Here is a 19,862-nt window from a genome sequence, read left to right as displayed (position 1 = left end):
GGCTTTCAGGAGTGTGGAAACCAATCAGTCTAAGCAGGAACTGCCACCTGTGGGAAAACATAAGTGAAACTTTCCAATATTCTTGGCAATATGAATATGTTTATACTTTGAAAGCACAAACTGGTGTAGAAGGAGTAGATACTTGCCCTGTGATTTCTCAAGTACTAAGTGTCACACAGAGCCACGAAGAGGGAATAAAAAAGTACTACCATTGTGTGACTTGGTACCTGTTTCTTGTCTTTGGACCTCAGTTTTCTTCTCTGAAAACTGGGTGGAAGATAATTCCTGCCTGCCTTATTCCGGATTGTTACGAGGAGCAGGTCAAATGAACCGATACAATTAATTTATTAGGAGGGGTTAAGATGTCTGACTGATGCAAACTGTTGTTGTGTGATTTTTTTTATTATCATTCTCCTTATTTACAGAGAATCTAAATATGCAAGTTGGAATTTTAATGTGGCCTCCACACAAGGGCAAACAGTACAGTCGGGGGCAGTGCTTGGGTCTTTCTGTATTACATTTAATATTAAATAATTAAATATTAAAAATTGCTCATTATTGACTTGCCCGTGTCTGATTACTTAATCAGTGTAATGTTTATTTAGACTTTCTCCCCACAGTCTGAGTCTCACCCGTTGGATTAAAGCCCAGGGTGGCCAGGCTCTTTGACAGAGGGCCACGCAGTGGTTTCTGATTGAGCCTCTGGGCCTCCCCCTCGCAAGCCTGCTCCTGTCTGCTGCAGACAAATTGCACTGCCTCGGGATATTGACCCTTTGCCTGCCGGCTCATTTTCTTCTCCCCTCTGCAAACAGAGGCCGAATTTGTCTCTCTTTCACTTCCAATTTGGGAGGCAGATTGCAGTCTTGGAAATCGGGATGATTTGCCCTCGTATACATGCATCGCACCGAACATTCACAGGAATTCAAACTGTGACGTGTTAATACGGTTTACGGTTTCATCAAAGCGCAGTTAGTTGAATTGTTGGCCAGCTTTAACTGGAGTTGCTAGTGCTCACACAACAGCAAAGCCCCGTGGGGCCTTCCCTGCTGGTACCTGGTCACCTGCATTGTCACATTGTGGCTACACGGTGTTATGAATCAGGTGGGCAAAAAAGCTAGCATTTTACATCAGCCTGAGTTTTTTTTCTCTTCTTATTGCTACTTATTTTATTTTATTTTTTCCTTTATTTATTGATTTTTTTTAGCCCTGAATTTTATTTATCCATGTGGAAGTTGTGATTTTTAGGGCAGAGATTATTTTGAATTTTACCCTCCCAGTTTTGCAGGGAAAATTGATTGTGTTAGGTCAAAAATTTTTTGTCTTTGGAAATTAAGCTTTCTTCAAGCCCTAGGTAGATGACTACACTATTTGCAAATCACTGATATGTTAATTATATTCCATAGCCTTTACTGTGTGTAGTATTCAGGCTATCAGGTTCACATAAACTGTTTGGTTTAAAATGTGTATATTTCAAGTCCCGAATTAGAAAGAAGTTGCCTGGGTTTCAGTGGTTCTTACGGCACCTGCTGTCCTTTCTCCCCACATCCCAAGGCTTGCAGCTAGAGGCTAGCATGGTCTCTTCAATATGCAAACCTGATTCTCTTTGAAAACCCTTCATCACCTTCAGGCTCCTCCAGCCTTCTGGTCCTCCTTGTTGCCCACCCTCTGCTTCATTTTCCACCCTCCCCCACAGGCACTTGTGTTCCAGTCACGCCGAACAATTTGCAATTACAGAGGGATTTATGAGCTATCAGGGGCTATATCTGTGCCCCTGCACTTCCCTGCATCGGGAATGTCTTTCCCTCTGTGTTCTCTTCCTTATGTGTATTTCAAGATGAAACTCACATGTCTCATTACCCACCCCGTCCTGCCCCACCCTTTCTCCGGGCCCCCAAAGATCCTATCTATCACTGCACCCAAGGCTGTTGTAATTGTTTATTTATCTAGTTTCTCCCTTTCAGACTGGAAGATTCCTCACACCCGGGACCGGCTTCCATCTCTGAACCCCGGCATCTGATACACTTTGTGATCGTTTATAAGCACTCAATAAATATTTCTTGAATAAATTGTTCCTATCTATTTTCTATATTTGTTCTAAAAGAGACATCTTTAGTTAATTTACGCTTAGCCTAGTTTCTTAGTTTATAGGTCTCAGCTCCTTGAAGTGTGGTCCCAGGACAGTAGCATCTGTATCAGCTGGCAGCTTGTTAGAAATGCAGTGTCCCACCCATCCCAGACCTGCGAATCAGAATCTGCATTCTGGTAAGATCTCCAGGTGACTGTGTGCACCTTCAGGTTTGACAAGCACTGCCATAGGTAACTGAAGGTAATGCAATCTTATTTCTTTTAAAATACTTCTAGAATTTAACCATTTTTTCCCTGAAATAATAGTATACTATTCTAAGCAATTTTGTAAAAAGTTTTTAGTAAAACTCTAGTATGCTAAATTTAGGAGTAATTTTTTTATGAAAAATATAAATTATCATTGGCATTTGATACTATTGCAGATATAGGAAATTTCTGCCTGTAAAAAGGACATGAGACCACATGGATGAGTAAAGTATGACTCATAATCTGTTTCCTCGTAGGAGGGGTGTAAGGATGACCCCTGGTTGGAAAGGGAGGCTAAACAATTTGTCTTGAAATTTTATCTGTATGACAACACACTCTTTTGTTTAGATTATGTTACCAGGTTTTGCTTAGATCAAATTACCAAGTTAATTTGTCTAATGATACAAGTATCCACATTTTATATAGGTTCGAGGAAATGTCAGTTGTTCATAAAAGGAATGAGTTAACTTCCTTGCCAATCTTTTTCTGTAAGACCTCACATCCAATCCACCAGCAAATCCTCTAGGCATCACCTCTGGAAGGTACCCAGGACCTGACTGCATCTCATCACTTTTGTCAATACTGCTCTTTTTTTTTTTTTTTTAAAGTGAATTCTACAACCTATGTGGGGCTTGAACACATGAACCCCAAGATATCAAGAGTCATGGGCTCTCCCGACTAAACCAGTCAGGCGCCCCTTCCCAATACTGTTCTAATCTAAACCACCTTCGTTTCTTGCCGTAACTGTTACAAGAGCCTCCTATCCATTTTCCTATTTCCACCTACCACCCAACAGTCTATTCTCCACTCAGTTGTCAGATCATGCCGTCCTCTGCCCCAGATCCTCTGATGGCTGCTAATCTCAATCTGCAGGACATTCAAGTCCTCGTTATGCCCGGCAAGAACCCCCATCCTCTCTAACTTCATCTTTTCTTGCTTACTTGTTCCATTTCACTTTTGTGCTCCTGCACATAGGCCTCCTGGCTGTTGTTTCTCAAGCCCAGTCACCAAGGCTTCTGCCTCAGGGCTTTTGCACATATCCTTTCCACTGCTGAGAAACTTTCCAAATGGCTTTCTGTCTGCTTTCTTTGGGTTTTTTCTCAAATGGTAGAGTCCTTCCCTGACCACATAACTCTTCCATCTTTCCCACCCACTATCACTTTTTATCTCCTTATCCTACTTAGTTTCATCTTGGTACTTTTTGCCATTCCTTACTATAGTACATATTTATCATTTTACCGATTTTCGTTTCTTCCCACTAAAATTCAAACTCTGTAAGGTAGAGGATTTGTTTTGTTCACTGCTACATCCTAGTCACCAGAACAGGCTAGCATATAGTAATTGCATAGAAAATACTGGTTCTATGATGGAATGAATGACAGCACAAAAAGCAGGCATCAAGGGGTGCCATTGATAAAGATTATTGGAGAGTGGCTCAAGTCCATTGTCATTACATCTGATGTTACCTACACGCGCTCAACTCTTTCTTTGTAAAATTGAGTGCCAGACTTGCTAATAAACTGCAACATTGTCAGATTAATAGATCTTTCTTTCCTTACCAATGTTGGTATAACTCAGAAGACTACATGTTAGAAGCAAGAAGAAGAGAGAGCAGAAAGTTCTTAGTCATTATTGTTTATTCTCTATTATGATTATATCCTCTTTGTTTATTCCCTTTCTCATTTTCCTTTTTAGACTTTGAAGTCTGTGCCACTTTAAACTGATGGAATAATTGTTTCCAATGTGAAGGGTTTTTTAAAATTTTTATTTATTTTGAGAGAAAGAGAGCATGATCAGGGTACAGGCAGAGAGAGAGAACCCTAAGCAGCCTCTGAGCTGTCAGCACAGAGCCCAACACAGGGCTCAGTACCACGAATCATGAGATCATGACACGAGCTGAAATCAAGAGTTGGACGTTTAACTGACTGAGCCACTCAGGTGCCCCAAAGTGAAGGTTTTTTAAGTGACCCAGGTATAACTCCAAGCCCTTAGCCTAAACCAGGGGGCAGCAAAGACTTTCTGAAAAAGACCAGTTGGTAAATATTTCAGGCTTTGCAGGCAATGTGTGGTCCTTGTTGTAACTGTCCAGCCATTGTTGTGTGGAAGCAGACGATATCTAAATGTGTGTGGCTGTGTTGTGACAAAAGTTTACAAAAGCAGGCCTGCTGCATATGGCACATGGGCCATGGTTAGCTGACCCCTGGCCTAACCTAAAGTCATATATTTCTAGACTGTAAGTCCTTGAGGGCAGGAATGGTGTCTAACACATGTACTAGGTACAGAAGACTATCTGTTGAATATGGAAATAAATATATAAACCCTAAGACAAATCCATCGGTAATTTTATATGGATGCTAGTCACAGGTAGAGTGCTTAGTGCTTTATCCTTCCACGGTCCAAGGATCTGGGCTTCTGACCGTGAGGAACCTGTAGCAAGGGACACTTTGTATCATCACTTCTAAGACATACCTGTTTACAGTTAAGGTTCTTTCAAGTCAGGGTATGTCGTACAGAGATAGCAGAAGCACGTTTCCTTTTTATTTTTTTTATTTTTATTTTTTAACGTTTATTTATTTTTGAGACAGAGAGAGACAGAGCATGAACGGGGGAGGGTCAGAGAGAGGGAGACAAAGAATCTGAAACAGGATACAGGCTCTGAGCTGTCAGCACAGAGCCCGACGCGGGGCTTGAACTCACGGACCGAGAGATCATGACCTGAGCCGAAGTCGGCCGCCCAACCGACTGAGCCACCCAGGCGCCCCAGCACGTTTCCTTTTTAATGGTAAATAAAATAATAGTGGGTCTCGCAACTTATGTGTGATGAGCTGATATGAAATTTGAAGCCACAAGGTATTTCTCACTTGGATTCTCAGGTCAAAGAGTGGCCAAAGAACATATTCACCCAAGTAAGAATGTAAACTTACGTTGTTTCTGATGTAACACGTGCAAGGGCTCAGGAAGCTAATAGTACCTGTATCTTAAGTGCAAGGCTATTGTTGGCTTTAACTTTCAAACAATGTGAACATTCATGGTGAATTAATAGACAATAAAAAACCAAGTAGCTTTTCATGTTTGGGATGATAATAGCTTTCAGAATTGTTTTCTAAGTCATATTTTCTTTATCCTGGATAATTAAGAATCTGATGATACTGAAATTATCAGTGATAGTGCAATTTTTGATGGTTAGATTCTTTTTGATGGTTAGATGCTTTGAAAGCAGTTATATGAAAAGCAAAGAGGAAGATTTTCATACAAATCAGAGCATGTATTCCTTTTTCAAGGGGAAAGATAGACCATTAGTACTGCTTTTCAAATTATTTATGTTTTCAAGTATACGTCAGTCATAAGAAAAGCAATTAAATATTTTGTTCAATCCAAGAAACATTTACTGACTATCTATTTTGAGTAGACATTGAGTTAAAAGAAGCTAAAGCAATGAGCAGGCTTAGGTCCCTGGTGGAGAGCTTGGCCACCCAAAACTTCATGGCAGAAGAAACAGGCATTCGGTAGACTTTACATTCCTTTTTAATGCACTGGAGCCATGTGATGGCACAGTACTCCCGATGTGTGTTTTGTTTATGCTGGGAGATTTGTGACTGAAATTTTGTAAGTCCTGTTTTCTCTCTGAGAGCACAGCAATTCACTACAAAGGAAGTAAGGAGAGAGGACGGAAAGGAAAGATCACTGCCTTTGGGCATCTGGGCGGGGACCTGGATCACAGCTTCCTTAAGCCCCTGACCATGGGTGGATAAGTAGCCAATTTACTTTACTCTGATCAAGAAAGTACATGTCTGAAATTGTCCAGGCAAAGATGTCGAGCAAGATTCAGCAACCTGGAGACCAAGTACTAGCTGGTTTGGGGAGCACAGTAACCTGATTGAAGGGTAGTTGGCAACACAGTGGGGAATGTGAAGATGGGCAGTGAGGAAAAGTGAGAGCCTTCTCACTTAGTCATTTTGTGAGAGAGAAAGCAAGCTGCCTTCTCTCTCCTGTGACCTTCCATCTCTAGGAGCCTCAGGGTTTCTCTGGATGTCCTCAGATATACAAGTGGCAGAGGTGCCCCTCACCACATGTTTTGCAAAGCCACTGTCCTTTCCTTCTGCCACATCACACTCCTAACCAAGAGCTGAACGAAGCCTTGACCACCTGTGCCACTGAAGTCATAGACTCCTGTGTAGGCATGGATAGGATGACAGGACCTACTTGCCATCCCCGACCTCTTGAGAAATCCCCAATGGAGAGATCGTAGGGAGACCACGTGTCTTTATTTTGCTTGGAGAGCTCAGAAGCAAACGTACATGATTAATAACAAGTATTTTACTAACTGATTACAAAAGAAGCAGGCTTTGAGTTTCCCTATTCCCCTGTAATTATAATGAATTGTTTTCAAACACATAAAAATATCTGTAGTCCCAATTTTCCCTGAAGTCCCTTCCTTAAGATTAAAACAGTGCTTACCCACCGTTGTGCTTTGGATCCTTTCTCGTATCTTCACATCTGTTAGGAGGCTTTGTTGCATATCAGATTATATTTGGGAAAGTTTTCCGCACTGCTTCAAAAACAGGAAATTGGCATCTCTGTGGATCATAAATCAAAGTTGGATGGAAACCCCCTTCTTTTGACTTGCCTAGTGCCAGCTAAGCTCTTGCTGCACCTCGTGAAAATAAACGCAGGAAGTTCTGTGGATGCTTCTGTAGAGCCAAAAAAAAAAAATTACATATATATAAAATCACTTGATTTCAACTCCCAACACACTGATACCTTATTTGGCCATAGTTTTGCACAGAATGAGGTAATACAATGACAGCTTTAACATTAGGAAAAAGAATTACACTTCTTATTGTTACCTGGTGGGTCCTACATGACATGATTTTTCTTTTTTCAGTGTGATAGCCTAATCACACTTCCTTTTCTCTCTCTCTCTCTCTCTTTCTCTCTCTTTTTTTTCCAAATCCCTCCGTGTTTTGAGCTCATCTGTTTGTCCCTTCTAGGCCCTTGTCTTCTCGCTGATCCGCCCTGGGAATCTCCCTTGGCTGACTAGTTCCCAGTTCTCATCTGTCAGTAGTCTCCTATTGCTCAGCCTTTTACACCTTTGTAAGCGGTATCCGCATTTAAATATTGCACCTTCCATAAAATTCTCTTCGACTAGTAACATTTCAGGCACCAATATGGCTGGGTAAGGTACCTGCATTTTAGTGTGGAAAATAAATCAGGTCCTCCTTTGACTTCTTTTTACATGAAAATGGAATGAAGCGAGAGTAAATAAAGAGAAAACAAGGATAAGAAGCAGAAATCATTGAGCCACTTTTATTTTGTGCTTAGTTATGCCAAAGTGATTATTTAAAAACATTTTTTATGTTTATTTATTTATTTATTTATTTTCTGGTTTCATTATTTTCTTTATTTATTCAAGGACTTAGAACATTTTTTATCTTTTTTACAAATATAATAAATATTCATTACAGGAGTTATAGAAAATAAAAAGCTACCAAGAAAAAAAATTATGTAAATGTCACTATCTAAAGATAACTACTATTAATATTTTGGCATCTCTTTCTTTTTAATCTTTCCAATCTTTCTTCTAAGTATATCTCCCTACAAAATGTTACCTGGGGTCATGCTACACTCATTATTTCACAATCTGCTTTTCGCACTTAATAACATTTAGGAATCAACTTATAAATAGATGTCATATTTCATCTTCAAATTTTAAATATTGAAAAAAAGGTAAGGTGGGGCTTAGAGTAGTAGTTTTTCTTAACAGTGCTGGTAGGAGTATAGATCCAAACATTTTGGAGAGCAAGATGACAATTTGTACCCTAAGTCTTAAAGAGGGAGGTACTTTTGAATCAGCAATTTAACTTCTAAGGAAATAATTAGGACATGCACAAAGACTAAGCAATAAAGATTGTTGTCATATGTTATTTATATAACAGAAAAAAATTAATATTCATAAATAGCAAATTATTTAAATGAATCCATAGGATGTACTACTATGCAACAATTTACAGCTAGTGTTAGAGTGAATAATGATATGTTTATTTATTTTTGAGAGAGACAGCATGAGCAGGGGAGGGGCAGAGAGAGAAGGAGATACAGAATCCAAAGCAGTCTCCAGGCTCTCAGCTGTCAGCACACAGCCCCATATGGGGCTCAAACCCACAAACTCCGAGATCATGACCTGAGCCGAAGTTGGATGCTCAACCAACTGAGCCACCCAGGCGCCCCAATAAAGGGATTATTTTTAAAGATGTGAAATAATCATGTGGCAACGGTGTGTTTCCTGCCTTTTCTGTATATATGTACTTCAACTGCAGTTGAGAAAAGGGAGATTTGTCTCAAGGGGTCAGGCAGCGTGGTGATGGAATGAAGATACAGATGTGGAGACTGACATCCTTCTCTTCCACGTGTTTTTCATAGATTCTGTAGGAATCCAAAATGAAATTCGTGGCTCTGCGGAGAAAGTCTGGGGCTTTGTGTTCAGCTGGAGCTGGGTTTGAGTCACGGCCTCGCCACTTACCAGCTGTGTGACCTCAGGAGATGCGCAGTATTTAACCCACAACACAACTACAATAACATCCATGTTGTAGAGTTGTTGTGTGACTAAAAGGAGACGATTTAACTAAATAGGGGCTCGGCACTTTTAAGGATGAGATCTTTGTTCGTCCTCCTTGTCCCTGTTTTCGTGAACAACACTGGGTGCCGGGTGGGTGGAATAGTCTGGCATGTGTGTCTGGCAGCCCATGTCAAGAGACGTGAGGACTCCTCTTTCTCCCCCAGGCGGTCACCCCACTTTCAGGCTCCTTTAAGGGAGGTGGGAGGATGAGCGAGCACTGGCCGGGCATTGCCCAGGGAGCTTGGCTGGAATCCAGGCCACACAATGGTCATAGGAACGTTTGACACTCAAATAACACAAGGCCACAAGGCAGGGGCAGAGGGGAAATAAAACCTGTTATGGCAACACTCAGGGGCAATGTAACACGTGTTTCCACACTTATTTATAGAAGCTCATTCCACGTCTATAGCAGAGAGCTTTGGCCAGTCCTAATTTGTTTCTGGGGGAAATCCTTAGGACAAGATTTTTTTTTTTTTTAATGGTGAATACTTTCATAACTGGGCCCATGGCAGTGGAGTATAAGTAGAAATGACAAGCACAAAATGTTTTCTCTTTGTAAACACGATTGCTTCGGATTCACACAGTCCTCCACAATTAATGCATATAGGATGTTTTTCAAATACTTTTGTGATAAAATAAATAGGGAAACTACTAGTCAAACTGGGGTGTGAGAGAATTAAGGTAGCTCTTAAAGTTACAACATGGTCAGCACGAATATTTGGGTGAAGGGTAGTGGTTAGGATGCTGCTTTCTGTTAAGACGGGGCAGAAATAAATGTTCACCCTAAATTCTCATTTATGTGAGACTCAAAGAATTTTTGCATTGAGGATGTTCCCAAGGCATTGAGCAATTGACAGCTATTTTTTTTTTTAATGTTTATTTTTGAGAGAGAGGGAGGGACAGAGTGTGAGTGGGGGAGGGCAGAGAGAGAGGGAGACACAGAATCTGAAGCAAGCTCCAAGCTCTGAACTGTCAGCACAGAGCCCAAAGTGGGGCTTGAACCCATGAACCATGAGATCATGACCTGCACTGAAGTCGGATGCTTAACCAAACAGCCACCCAGGGTAAGTCAGACGCTTACCCAACTGATACCTATTATAGATGTCAACGGTTATAAGGGAGCTCATTCAGGCTCTTGTTGAGGCAAAGAAAAAAATTGTGTTTTGGTGCCATAACTTTAAAAAATGTCACCAGTATGCGTTTTGAATTCTAAAGAAAATGTTCATTTAATGAAATAAATGTTGGTCTTGCAGGGTGCCTTGGTTTGTGCTTTCAGGAAGGTGCTATAGCCAAGTGGTTAAAAGTATGGGGTTTGGAATCAAACAGAAGTGTTTGAACCCTTGCTCTAACACTTACTAGCTTTAGGACTTTGGGCAAGTCATTTAACTTCTATAAGCTTCAGTTTCTTTAGTCATAAATAGGGTTTTCTTGAGGATTGAATGAAATCATTTTTGTATATTAGGGTAAATGACAAGCTTTTGAAACAAAGAGAGCCCTAAATACAGTGGCTTAAATAAGAACAGTTTGCTTCTCTCTTGCCTAAGTCTGGCCAGTGGACACTATTCACCAGGTCACTGAGGGACCCAGGTACCTCCATCTTTTTGCTCCTCAGTCCCCCAGTCATCTGGATTGCTGCCACATCTGGGGTTCAACCAGGGAAGGGGATAGGAGCCAAAGCCCAGGTAAGGTGAACTGTCTCTAAAGTTGGAGAAAACTGAAAAGTTGCTCTTATCATTTCTGTTCACATTCCATTGTCACGGACTCATCTTGCTCACATGGTCACACCTACCTGTAAAAAAGGGTGGAAAATGTAGTCTTTAACTGGTAGCCCTGTGTCCAGGGAAAAAGGGGAGGGTGGATTTGGGAGAGACAGCGGTCAAGTCTGTCATACTGTATAGCACGTAAATAGATGCCGTTGTTTTCATGAATTATTTCCAGTATGCCTTCTACATATGCATTTCCTTAACTAGATCATTACCTAGAACATAGTAGAGGCTCAATTAATATTTTTCAGGTGAGAAAGACTGGATTAATAAACACATTGTTTTTCTTTCAGTTAAGACATTTTTTATGGATAGCCTGGGTTTCTCTAGTGAAACCTCTTTAATTTGCTCTCTTTTGTCAGATGGTAGGGAAGGCTGTAAGTACAAGATGGGACAAGGACCAGCAACCAGATGAGGATATCTCCTCTAGCCCCAGAGCATCTTGCCCCTCACAAAGGAGGTATATGTAGGGCAACCAGCTTCTCCACCACCATGAGCCACCTCCCAATACAGGTCAGATGTTGGAGAAGCAGTTGTGGATGCGTGGATAGAATTTTTCAAAAAGTAGACCCTTTCTTTCTCAGAACATTAACTACTGCCTGATGTAAGGATGCGCTGGTCTAACATGTTTGGCAGAATGTGATTTCTCTCTTGCGTCCTACATAAACACTGAAATGAGCTTTGTAAATTCATCTCTTATACATTTAGGTCTCTGGAGTTGGCTGGATCTTGCCTGTCAGTGTCTCATCATGCTAGTAGACTTCAAAGACACAAGCAAATTTTTCCTGGAGGGAAAAAGTGAGGGAAAAGATCCTTCCTGAAGTTTTGGACCAGTCTATTTGGATGGCCATGCTGGGATCTTGGACTGTCACTGCTGGAAGGTCATTAAAGGTGACCCAGCCCTCTGCAGGGGGAATCACATGCCCAACCCTCCAGCTTTAGGTGGAATAGTTTTTGGAAAATCACCAGCCTCTAATAGCATTGGTTTCATTTTTGGAACGCTTTCATTCTATTTTTTTTTTTTTTTCATATTATGTCAAACTCTCCCTGTCCATGATATCTACCTATTTTACTACCATTTTTTTACTCCCTGATGCTGCAAAGCACATTTCCTCTCCCTTTTGTGGTTCTTTCTTCAGATGGTACACAGAGATGCTGAGAGCCTCGTATCCGTGAAATACAATGCCATTCTCACCGCCTCGGTCTTTGGATTAACAAAAGATGGGAGCTCAAATCTCAAGATGGGAGCTGAGATGCAGTCACACGTATGCACCATCCCTGAAGGAAACATGGAATTCATTTGTGATACTACGTTTGGAGTTGGATGAGCATGTTGGATGAGCACTAGATTATCTTGGTCTTGGCCCCCCTAAGATGTCCCATGTCACGGAGACAAATGGGGAGCAATGTCCTTAATTATTCTGTGGAGATCACGTGTGGCGCTTGCTCTATGCCCAGCACTGGGCCAGTGGCTTAGAGCTGTCCCAAGCACTGCCCTTGCCCCATGCTTACAGTTTAGAGGGGCAGCCTTGGGAGAGAAACACAATGAGACTAGACTAGGATTCACATCAGAGGTCTAGGGCCTAGAAATGGGATCTTTTGACTTTGATGGGGAGGCTTGCATGGGATGCGGCAGCTAGGAAGATTTGTCCAAGTCTTGTCTGAGTTTGCTAGGCCATTGGGGAACATGCCTGGAAGTGCAGAGGCAGGAAAGAGCAGGTGATGCTCAGGGTGGCGAGTAGCTCAGTGTGTTGGTATGTGTCGGGAGTGGAGTCTGGGAAGGCCCGCAGATGCTGTGTGCTAACAGGTCTGAGGTGCCATCCTAGGGGAAGGTGTGGGCTGAAACTTTTTCTTGCAGATATTAGGTACCAGAGGGCTGGAAGTGAAGGAGTGACATGGTTAGCTCTGGGGTAGGAGGTGGCACTGGCACCTGTAGGAAGGGAGGTTTGGAGTGGGTTGAGATTGATGGCAAGAGACCGGCCCAGAGGCTATTGTGTAATTTTAGGCAAGAAACGCCAAGGGCCTGATCTACAGCTGCAGGGAAGAGGAAAGGGTTGATTTGAGACAGTTACGGAAAGTAACTGGTAGGACCTGGATACAGGGGCAATGTGGAAGGCAGGAGAGGTGCATGAAGAAAAGCTGGCAAGGAGCCTGAAGCAGGTGTGGCCCCAGGTCAAGGGGAATCTGGAAGGGCTTCAATTCTTGTCACTAAAAGTGCTGGAGGCCAGGGCCCTGTCAGAGGTCACTGGGCTGGGCTTCCTCCTCAGAGGTGGGGTTGACAGAGCCAGCCAAGGACAGGGGGCTGCTGTTGGATCAAGTGAAACAAGAGTGCTGTGGTCTGTGGTTCATAAAGTTCAAGAGTTAGATGCAAATCAGGTATCAACACATTGTCTCCATGGGAGGGCAACTCCAGTCTCATCCGTTGATGAGATGGTCCTGATATTGACATGGTCCTGAGAACAGTTTCAGATCTAGTGGCCCAGGGAATCTGGTCTGGGATCCATAATGCCTCCTGGGGCAACCTGGGGTGTGAAAGACACTGGCCAGAGCTCAGGTGTGGTGTGAAGGGTCCAACATGCTCAAGTCTACTGGTTTCTTGGTTTCTTAGGTGTTTAGTGTCAAATTCATATTGGGGACACTCGGTGATCAGTCTAATTACACCTCCTTTTGCCCCTTTCCCAACAATTAAACGTGCAACGTTTCATAGATTGGTTCTTAAGTTTTTCTGCAAACAAGTCACAATTACTGCCTGATATCAGTCACTGAATTATTAATTCCCAACTTAAAATAAAACAAATGCCTATGTGAAACAGTTAAAGTATTTCAAGAATATATATTTTGAGTGACTAAACTATACATTTCCTGTTCAGTGTTAAGGAAAATTGGTCTTCATTATTCCAGGGAAATGTCAAGATCACTAAGTATTGTAGCATTTTGACCTGTGTTATGTTGAGCAAACTCTCCACATGTTTCTCATAAAAAATATACATCAGAGATGGTTTCAAACTGAACGTCAAACTTAGTTAAAGGTACAAACCTCTTCAAAGTTATCGTGAATATCAAATATAACAATCACATGCACGTCAACGTGAGCCACTTTTTTCTTGGGGCTCCCTCATGCTGATGGATTTAGCAACTTCGTGAGTGTTATTCTTTGGGGAGTGAGGCCTCTGCTCTCATCAGAATGACCTCTGCCGGCTGCTGGGTTGGGCTTTGTAGAAACTCCCTCTCTGCCAAATTAAAAAACAAATGTGCATAACCACTTATAAATACATTATTTTGAAAGTTTATGTTCTATACTTTGCTGTACCTATGTGATGATTACTTGGGTGTATACATATGTAAGAATGTATCAACTGTACACTCTTCTGTATGCAAATTATAATTCAGTTAAATATGAATATACATCTTCAAATTCCATGGGATGTCAGCAAGGATAATTTTTTTTTATTAAGTTCTTCCTGGTAAGAGGTTGACGAAGGAGGTGTTTTATAGGCCACTATCTAGGTGCTTAAAAATCTTAGTTCTGTAATCTACCTGGCCCTACATATGGTGTAGAATCTGAGTCCTTGGTAGCTTTTAACAGGAACCTAAGAAAAATCAGTGTCTGCTTGGCAAAGGAATGGTGACTTGTGCCAATCTTGACAGGGGTAGGGAAGGCAAAGGCAGGGCAAAAGGAGGTGGCTTTCCCCTGAATCACAATGTTTCATAAGCATATGGCTTTGTGGCCCTTGCATTATTTTGTAGCAGGGGTAATTATTAATTACCAAAATGGATTTTGTAAACATCTCCAAAGGCTCCATGGTCCTGAAGGGGGCTACTTTCTAGGAGATAGACATGTTACTTTTCAGGGTTAAACTCCAGAAAGTGTTAAAGGCTTTTAGATTTCCAATTTATTGATATCTGTATCCTCGCCAGTGATTTGATTTTATTTCATATCTTTTCCTTTTGAGACAAATCCTAAGTGTCACCCTGGTTTACAGACAGTGTGGTGTAGCATTTTAAGAACATGAATCCTGGAGCCAAACTGCTTGGGTTCAAATCTCTGCTCCTTCACTGGCTAGTTTCTCAGTCTGTGCAAGAAGCTTTAAGAGGTACATAATAATACCAAATGGAGCTGTTCTGAAGATCACTTGAATTAACAAGGCACTTGGTAAAGTTCTTACAGCACAGGGTAGACAAAAAATATAGACACTATGAGATTTTTCTGCCCATCAGTTATGACAGTAAATAATATGAAATGCTTTATTTCATGTGTAGAGATGTGATGAACAGATTGACTTTAATGCTTCAAGTAGCCAACCAAGGACAAGACTTCTCCAGATAACATCTACAGAGGGAAAAGGATCTGTTCATGTGGAATTCTTTTGACTCCATTCCTACTCAAGTATCTAAATTACTGGACGCTTTAGTATGTAATAGAAAGAGGACAGCATAAAAACTTTTAAAAATTATCAGGCTGGGCATATCAATATTTATTGAAATACTGAAAAAAAATTCCATTTTGTTGAGAAATTCCTGGCAAGAACTGACATGACAATATGTATTTCACTGATACAGTAAGAAAACGTCAACAAGTAACTGACTTCACACTCTAAACATTGCATGGATTCAGGTCCAAGGTAGCGGCAGAAGATCTGTAATACAAATATTCAGACATTACAGATTGTCTGTTTACACACACAGACCAACTATAATAAACCAGGCTAAGCCAAAAACGTTTATATTTGAGTCTGCTTTTACTGATAAATCTTGTAATTGATAAGGCAGTTGCTAAGGAAATGTCTGGTTACAAACTGGTCACTAATGAACACTAGAGAAATTTCATTTGCCAACTTTGGATGGGCCACAGACGTTGACTGGGGCGCATTCTTGCTTATCAACTTCTGTTCTTCATGATACCAGAAGTGTGAATGTAACTGTCCGTGTTGCCCGTCTTTCTAAGTGTACTTAGGATGTAATTTACTAGGTTAACAACATACCAATATTTGACTTTTTTTTAGGTTTAATATTCAGTGGGGAGTACTCCATTATTTAAAATAAGAAAACATGGACTTTCAGAATTAATATATTTGGGTGGGGGTTTTTTTGTTTTGTTTTGTTTTGCAATGTTAAAGACCCTCCAAATAACTATCCCACAAATCTCCTAACTGCCACCACCCAAGGTGCACATACATGATGGAACCATTTCAGTAACGGTTAACAACACCCATTCCTCTCCGCATGTCTTCTAACCAACCCGGTTTTTAACTGGAGAGAATAATGATGCTGTTAATCCATTTCATGCTTTGCATATTGACTCTGGTCGGCTATTTTTCATTGCCCTTTGAGCCATGATTACAGGTGACTGAGATTTTGCATGAGGAGCTGTGGACACTCTGCTTAGGGAATGTGTACCCTTCATGTGGACGAATATTAGAGGAGATTAAGAAAAATAATAAAATAACCCTTTTTGTAGACACAGAAGTAGTAACTAATATCTTTGGTATACAACTTACAATGCTTGTAAAGGAAACCAGGTAAGACTCCACCCCTGTTAAATTTACTTGAAATCAGAGGAAACTACAAGTCACATAATTTACAATAGATATTAAATAAACTACAGGAAGAATTATGAAGATTTACAGACATTTAATCAAGTGAATGATTTTAATTCATTAAGACCCTTTTCTGTCCCTGAACTATGTTCCACTAACTTGAAGACATGCTACAGTAAACACATATATTTGGTTTCTTCAGTCTTGGCTATATCTTATACAAAGGTGAAACCAAGGAACAATAAATTAGCATCATAATTGTCTACAGTTGAAACTATGATATACAATATAAATAAACTATTCAAAAGCCTGAAACATTTATGAAAAAATTAAGGGACTAGGAGATATTTATTTTTTACAGTTTCTACAAGTGATTGTGCCGCTGATAATCTCAAAAAAATTAAAGTCTAAATGAGATTCCCGTTTTTGATTTTAGTGTCTCACGACATACAATAATTAGGTACTGTGAAAAGTAATTACCAATCAGAAAAATAACATTAAGGAAATTACTGCTTTAGCTATTTTGTGATATCATAGTTCCCTCCCCTCCCCCCATAGGACCTAAAGAATGTAAACACTATCTTTTATTTGACTTTAAAGTATTAATACTTTATTTTAAACAAATGTTGATCCACGTCTGCACAGCTACCTCTCGGAATTGTGAAATAAGGCAAGACTTCCATACCTGTGGCATCACACGTTAATAATACTGCTATTGTTGTTGGGAGATATTGATTTGCAATTCTTAGTACTTCAATATTTGTTCTAGAGCAGACTTTGGTCTATGACTTTGAAAGGTCAGCATCACCCTCTTCCTTTCCCTTTCGGGGAAGATTTTGAATTGCTTTATCATCTTTTCCATCCACATGTAAAAATCACTGTTTCCATTCTATGTTTAGGGGATGTTCAATTGCAACAAGCATGAGACTTGAGGCCATTTATTAGCCAACCCTTTTCTTTCTTTTTGCATAGCTTAACATGCTTCGGTTTTATTTTAAACTACTTAGCACTGTGACTATTTGACATCCCAGCAAAATACGCTTCAGGTTTTATTTTTAAATGAACTACAAACTTTGATGGTTAAAAAGACGGATGTACCCTAAGAAGCCTTTTGGTGAGAAATTGTTACGAAATCCAACAACGCCAAAGCCACGGTTCAGTAACAGTAGCAGAAATAAGGGCTAGCTTGCTTTAGCTATGGAGCATTTGCTTTAAAAGTTTGTAGTCCTTTCCCTTAATATTAATGCTTACATAAGATCAGAAGAGGGATACTGCCTGCTTCTTCTTTTTTTTTTTTTTTAACATTATGAACACATGACAAAACAAACCCGAACATATTTAAAATGGCAAGCTAACATATTAATAGACTGTTCTTATTAGCTGTTTGCAGGTCTAAGACACAGACATTCAAAATTATGCTTTTCATGATTTGGTGGAGCTATGAGTGGGTGTGGCTGAGCACAAGTCCGTAAGGACAGATTCCGTGATCACAGGATAGAAGGTGCTGGGTCCTTGAAGGAAGAGGGAAGGGCTATTACAGGTGTAGCTGATGGGTTTTTGAGTTGTTTTAGTTCAGCTTTAGCATGGAGGAATTCTGTAAGCTCAAATCCCCTGCTGTATAAGCCTAATTAACAACACAGATCAGTTCCTCAATTTCTTCACAGCGGAGATCAGTTTAAATATACAAGAATTGTTCTGTCCGTTTTTATTCTGATATGGTGTTGGTATCCATCCGTGAGTTCAATTCACTCCATTATAATGTCTTTTACATGGAATCCTCTGGGGATGTGAAGCCTTTGATTCACAGTTTGCAATACAAATACCCTGATACATCATTTATTTGCTATTAAGTATTTGATTATTATGCCTTTTTAAATTCAATATCTTTAAACCAAGTTTTAAATTAGTGTTGCTTGGAGCAGTTCAGAGTATTTTTTTTTTTTTTTTAACTTCTGTTCTTCTTTTCCCCCCACCAATCTCGTTTTGTTTTGAAAGCAGAGCTTCTCAGGGTTGTAACCTAAGCTCTTTTTGCATGCAACATTTCAATGAGGAGGTTATTATAGGGGACATCCCCATTCAGGTGCTTATAGTAGAGGTATTCTTCAGCCTGCATACTGATGGCCCGGATTTCGGGTAATCGAAGAAGTAGCTGCCCAAATTTCTCTGTTTGCTGCGGGTAGTTGCACATTGTATAGTCCAGCAGGGCGGCATTGACTTGTTCCTGGACACCTTCTACCAGCTGAAAGTTCTCAAGGTTTTTGACGTCTGGATAAAAAAAAAAAAAAAAAAAAACAAAACAAAAAAACCACAATATTTTAATGGCTTTTTAATTCCAATTTACTACAGCGGTGTGTTCAATTAATGGATGTATTTTCCTCCTGACATAAAGCATACTTTATATGCTGCTGAATATTCAGTAAGCCCCACTCACCAAGCTTCCTGGGAAAATGATCACAAAAGAGCTTTAGAAGAATATCTTGTTGAAATTCTGCATATACCTCAAATCAATTAGACACCAATGGATTTTGAGCAAGGTCAACTCTTTTCATATCTTACAAAAGGAAAGGTTTGAGGATTCCTAAAGTAGAGGGATCATAATATATTGCCAGCAAATGAGTCCCTGGAGAAAGACCTATCTTAACCCAGTATATTACACAATTCATATAATTCTGTATTAATTTTTCTGACCCAAGGTGAAATCTGTGTCCAGGGTATGATGTAGTTAATTCTAATAAAAAGTGACAGGGTTCTTGTTTCTGTTTGACATTTTCTAAATGATTCTGAAAGCCTTTGACTTGTCTAGCCTATGCTAATGAACCATCTGGTACACCCCAGTGACTGCCAACAGAATATTCGCTACTGGGAACTCTCTAAAATATATATCTCAGTGACTAATGATCTTTATCAAATGAAAGCCTTGTCCTTTAGGCAGAATATGTGCCAGGATGGCCGGTGCCCTTTAACCTGAATGTGGCTTCAAAGTCTGATAAGTCTGATAACTTTGCTTTTTTTTTCTTTTTTTTTTTCTTCTGGTCCTGGGTCACTCAGACACAGAACATGGACACAGGCAATTCATTCAACCTAACTCCTGGTGATGATCCAGTTGTTTTAAGGCATCTGCCCTAGAGGTCCTTATAAATATTGAATAAGGGAGAAACACAGAGTCAAAAAAAGACAGACCAACATACAAATGCATACACAGACAATGAGCACGGGAAAAATGGTTATGTTGGAATTTCTCTTCTGGAGTTTATTTACGTTAACTGCAACTTTTATACAATGTGTATATAGAAGCCTCTGGAAAAAAAATATAGATATGTGTGTTTACATACATCCACGCTAAGAAAGTAAACAGATGCGGACCCCTCCAGCCCTGTTTTATGTTCTAATTGGACAAAAATAAATAAGAATGGTTCTGAAGAAAACCACATAACACTATGATTAAAAGGTTAAATGTACTAAACTCAGTTAATAGTTACCATAGTAACTCATACCCAATATTTTTGCCACTAAACTTGGCTGTTAAACTTAGCCTGTACATGTGTGCATGTCCACTTTGGTATCTCCAAATGCTTTTTTTTTTTTTAATTTTTCTAATTTTTTAAATGTTTATTC

At 40.1% G+C, this 19,862-nt stretch overlaps 1 protein-coding gene across 3 annotated transcripts in view; it reads right to left on the bottom strand.

Moving 5' to 3' along the window:
* Nucleotides 1-15,020: 15,020 nt before the first annotated feature.
* Nucleotides 15,021-19,862, bottom strand: part of NR5A2 (nuclear receptor subfamily 5 group A member 2) — a 136,780-nt gene continuing 131,938 nt past the window's right edge. For 2 of the 3 annotated variants that reach the window (XM_049635210.1, XM_049635211.1), the window contains exon 7: nucleotides 15,022-18,512. In XM_049635210.1, coding sequence (XP_049491167.1) covers nucleotides 18,265-18,512 — 248 coding nt within the window. In that variant the 3' untranslated portion in view covers nucleotides 15,022-18,264. Of the gene's footprint in view, nucleotides 18,513-19,862 lie in introns of all 3 variants that reach the window. The other variant, XM_049635212.1, reaches the window with a different exon arrangement.

This window comes from Panthera uncia, chromosome F1, assembly GCF_023721935.1.
Source record: "Panthera uncia isolate 11264 chromosome F1, Puncia_PCG_1.0, whole genome shotgun sequence".
Classification (NCBI taxonomy): Eukaryota; Metazoa; Chordata; class Mammalia; order Carnivora; family Felidae; genus Panthera; species Panthera uncia.
Note: the sequence above shows the minus strand (reverse complement) of the source record. Positions and strands in the feature narration are given on the sequence as shown.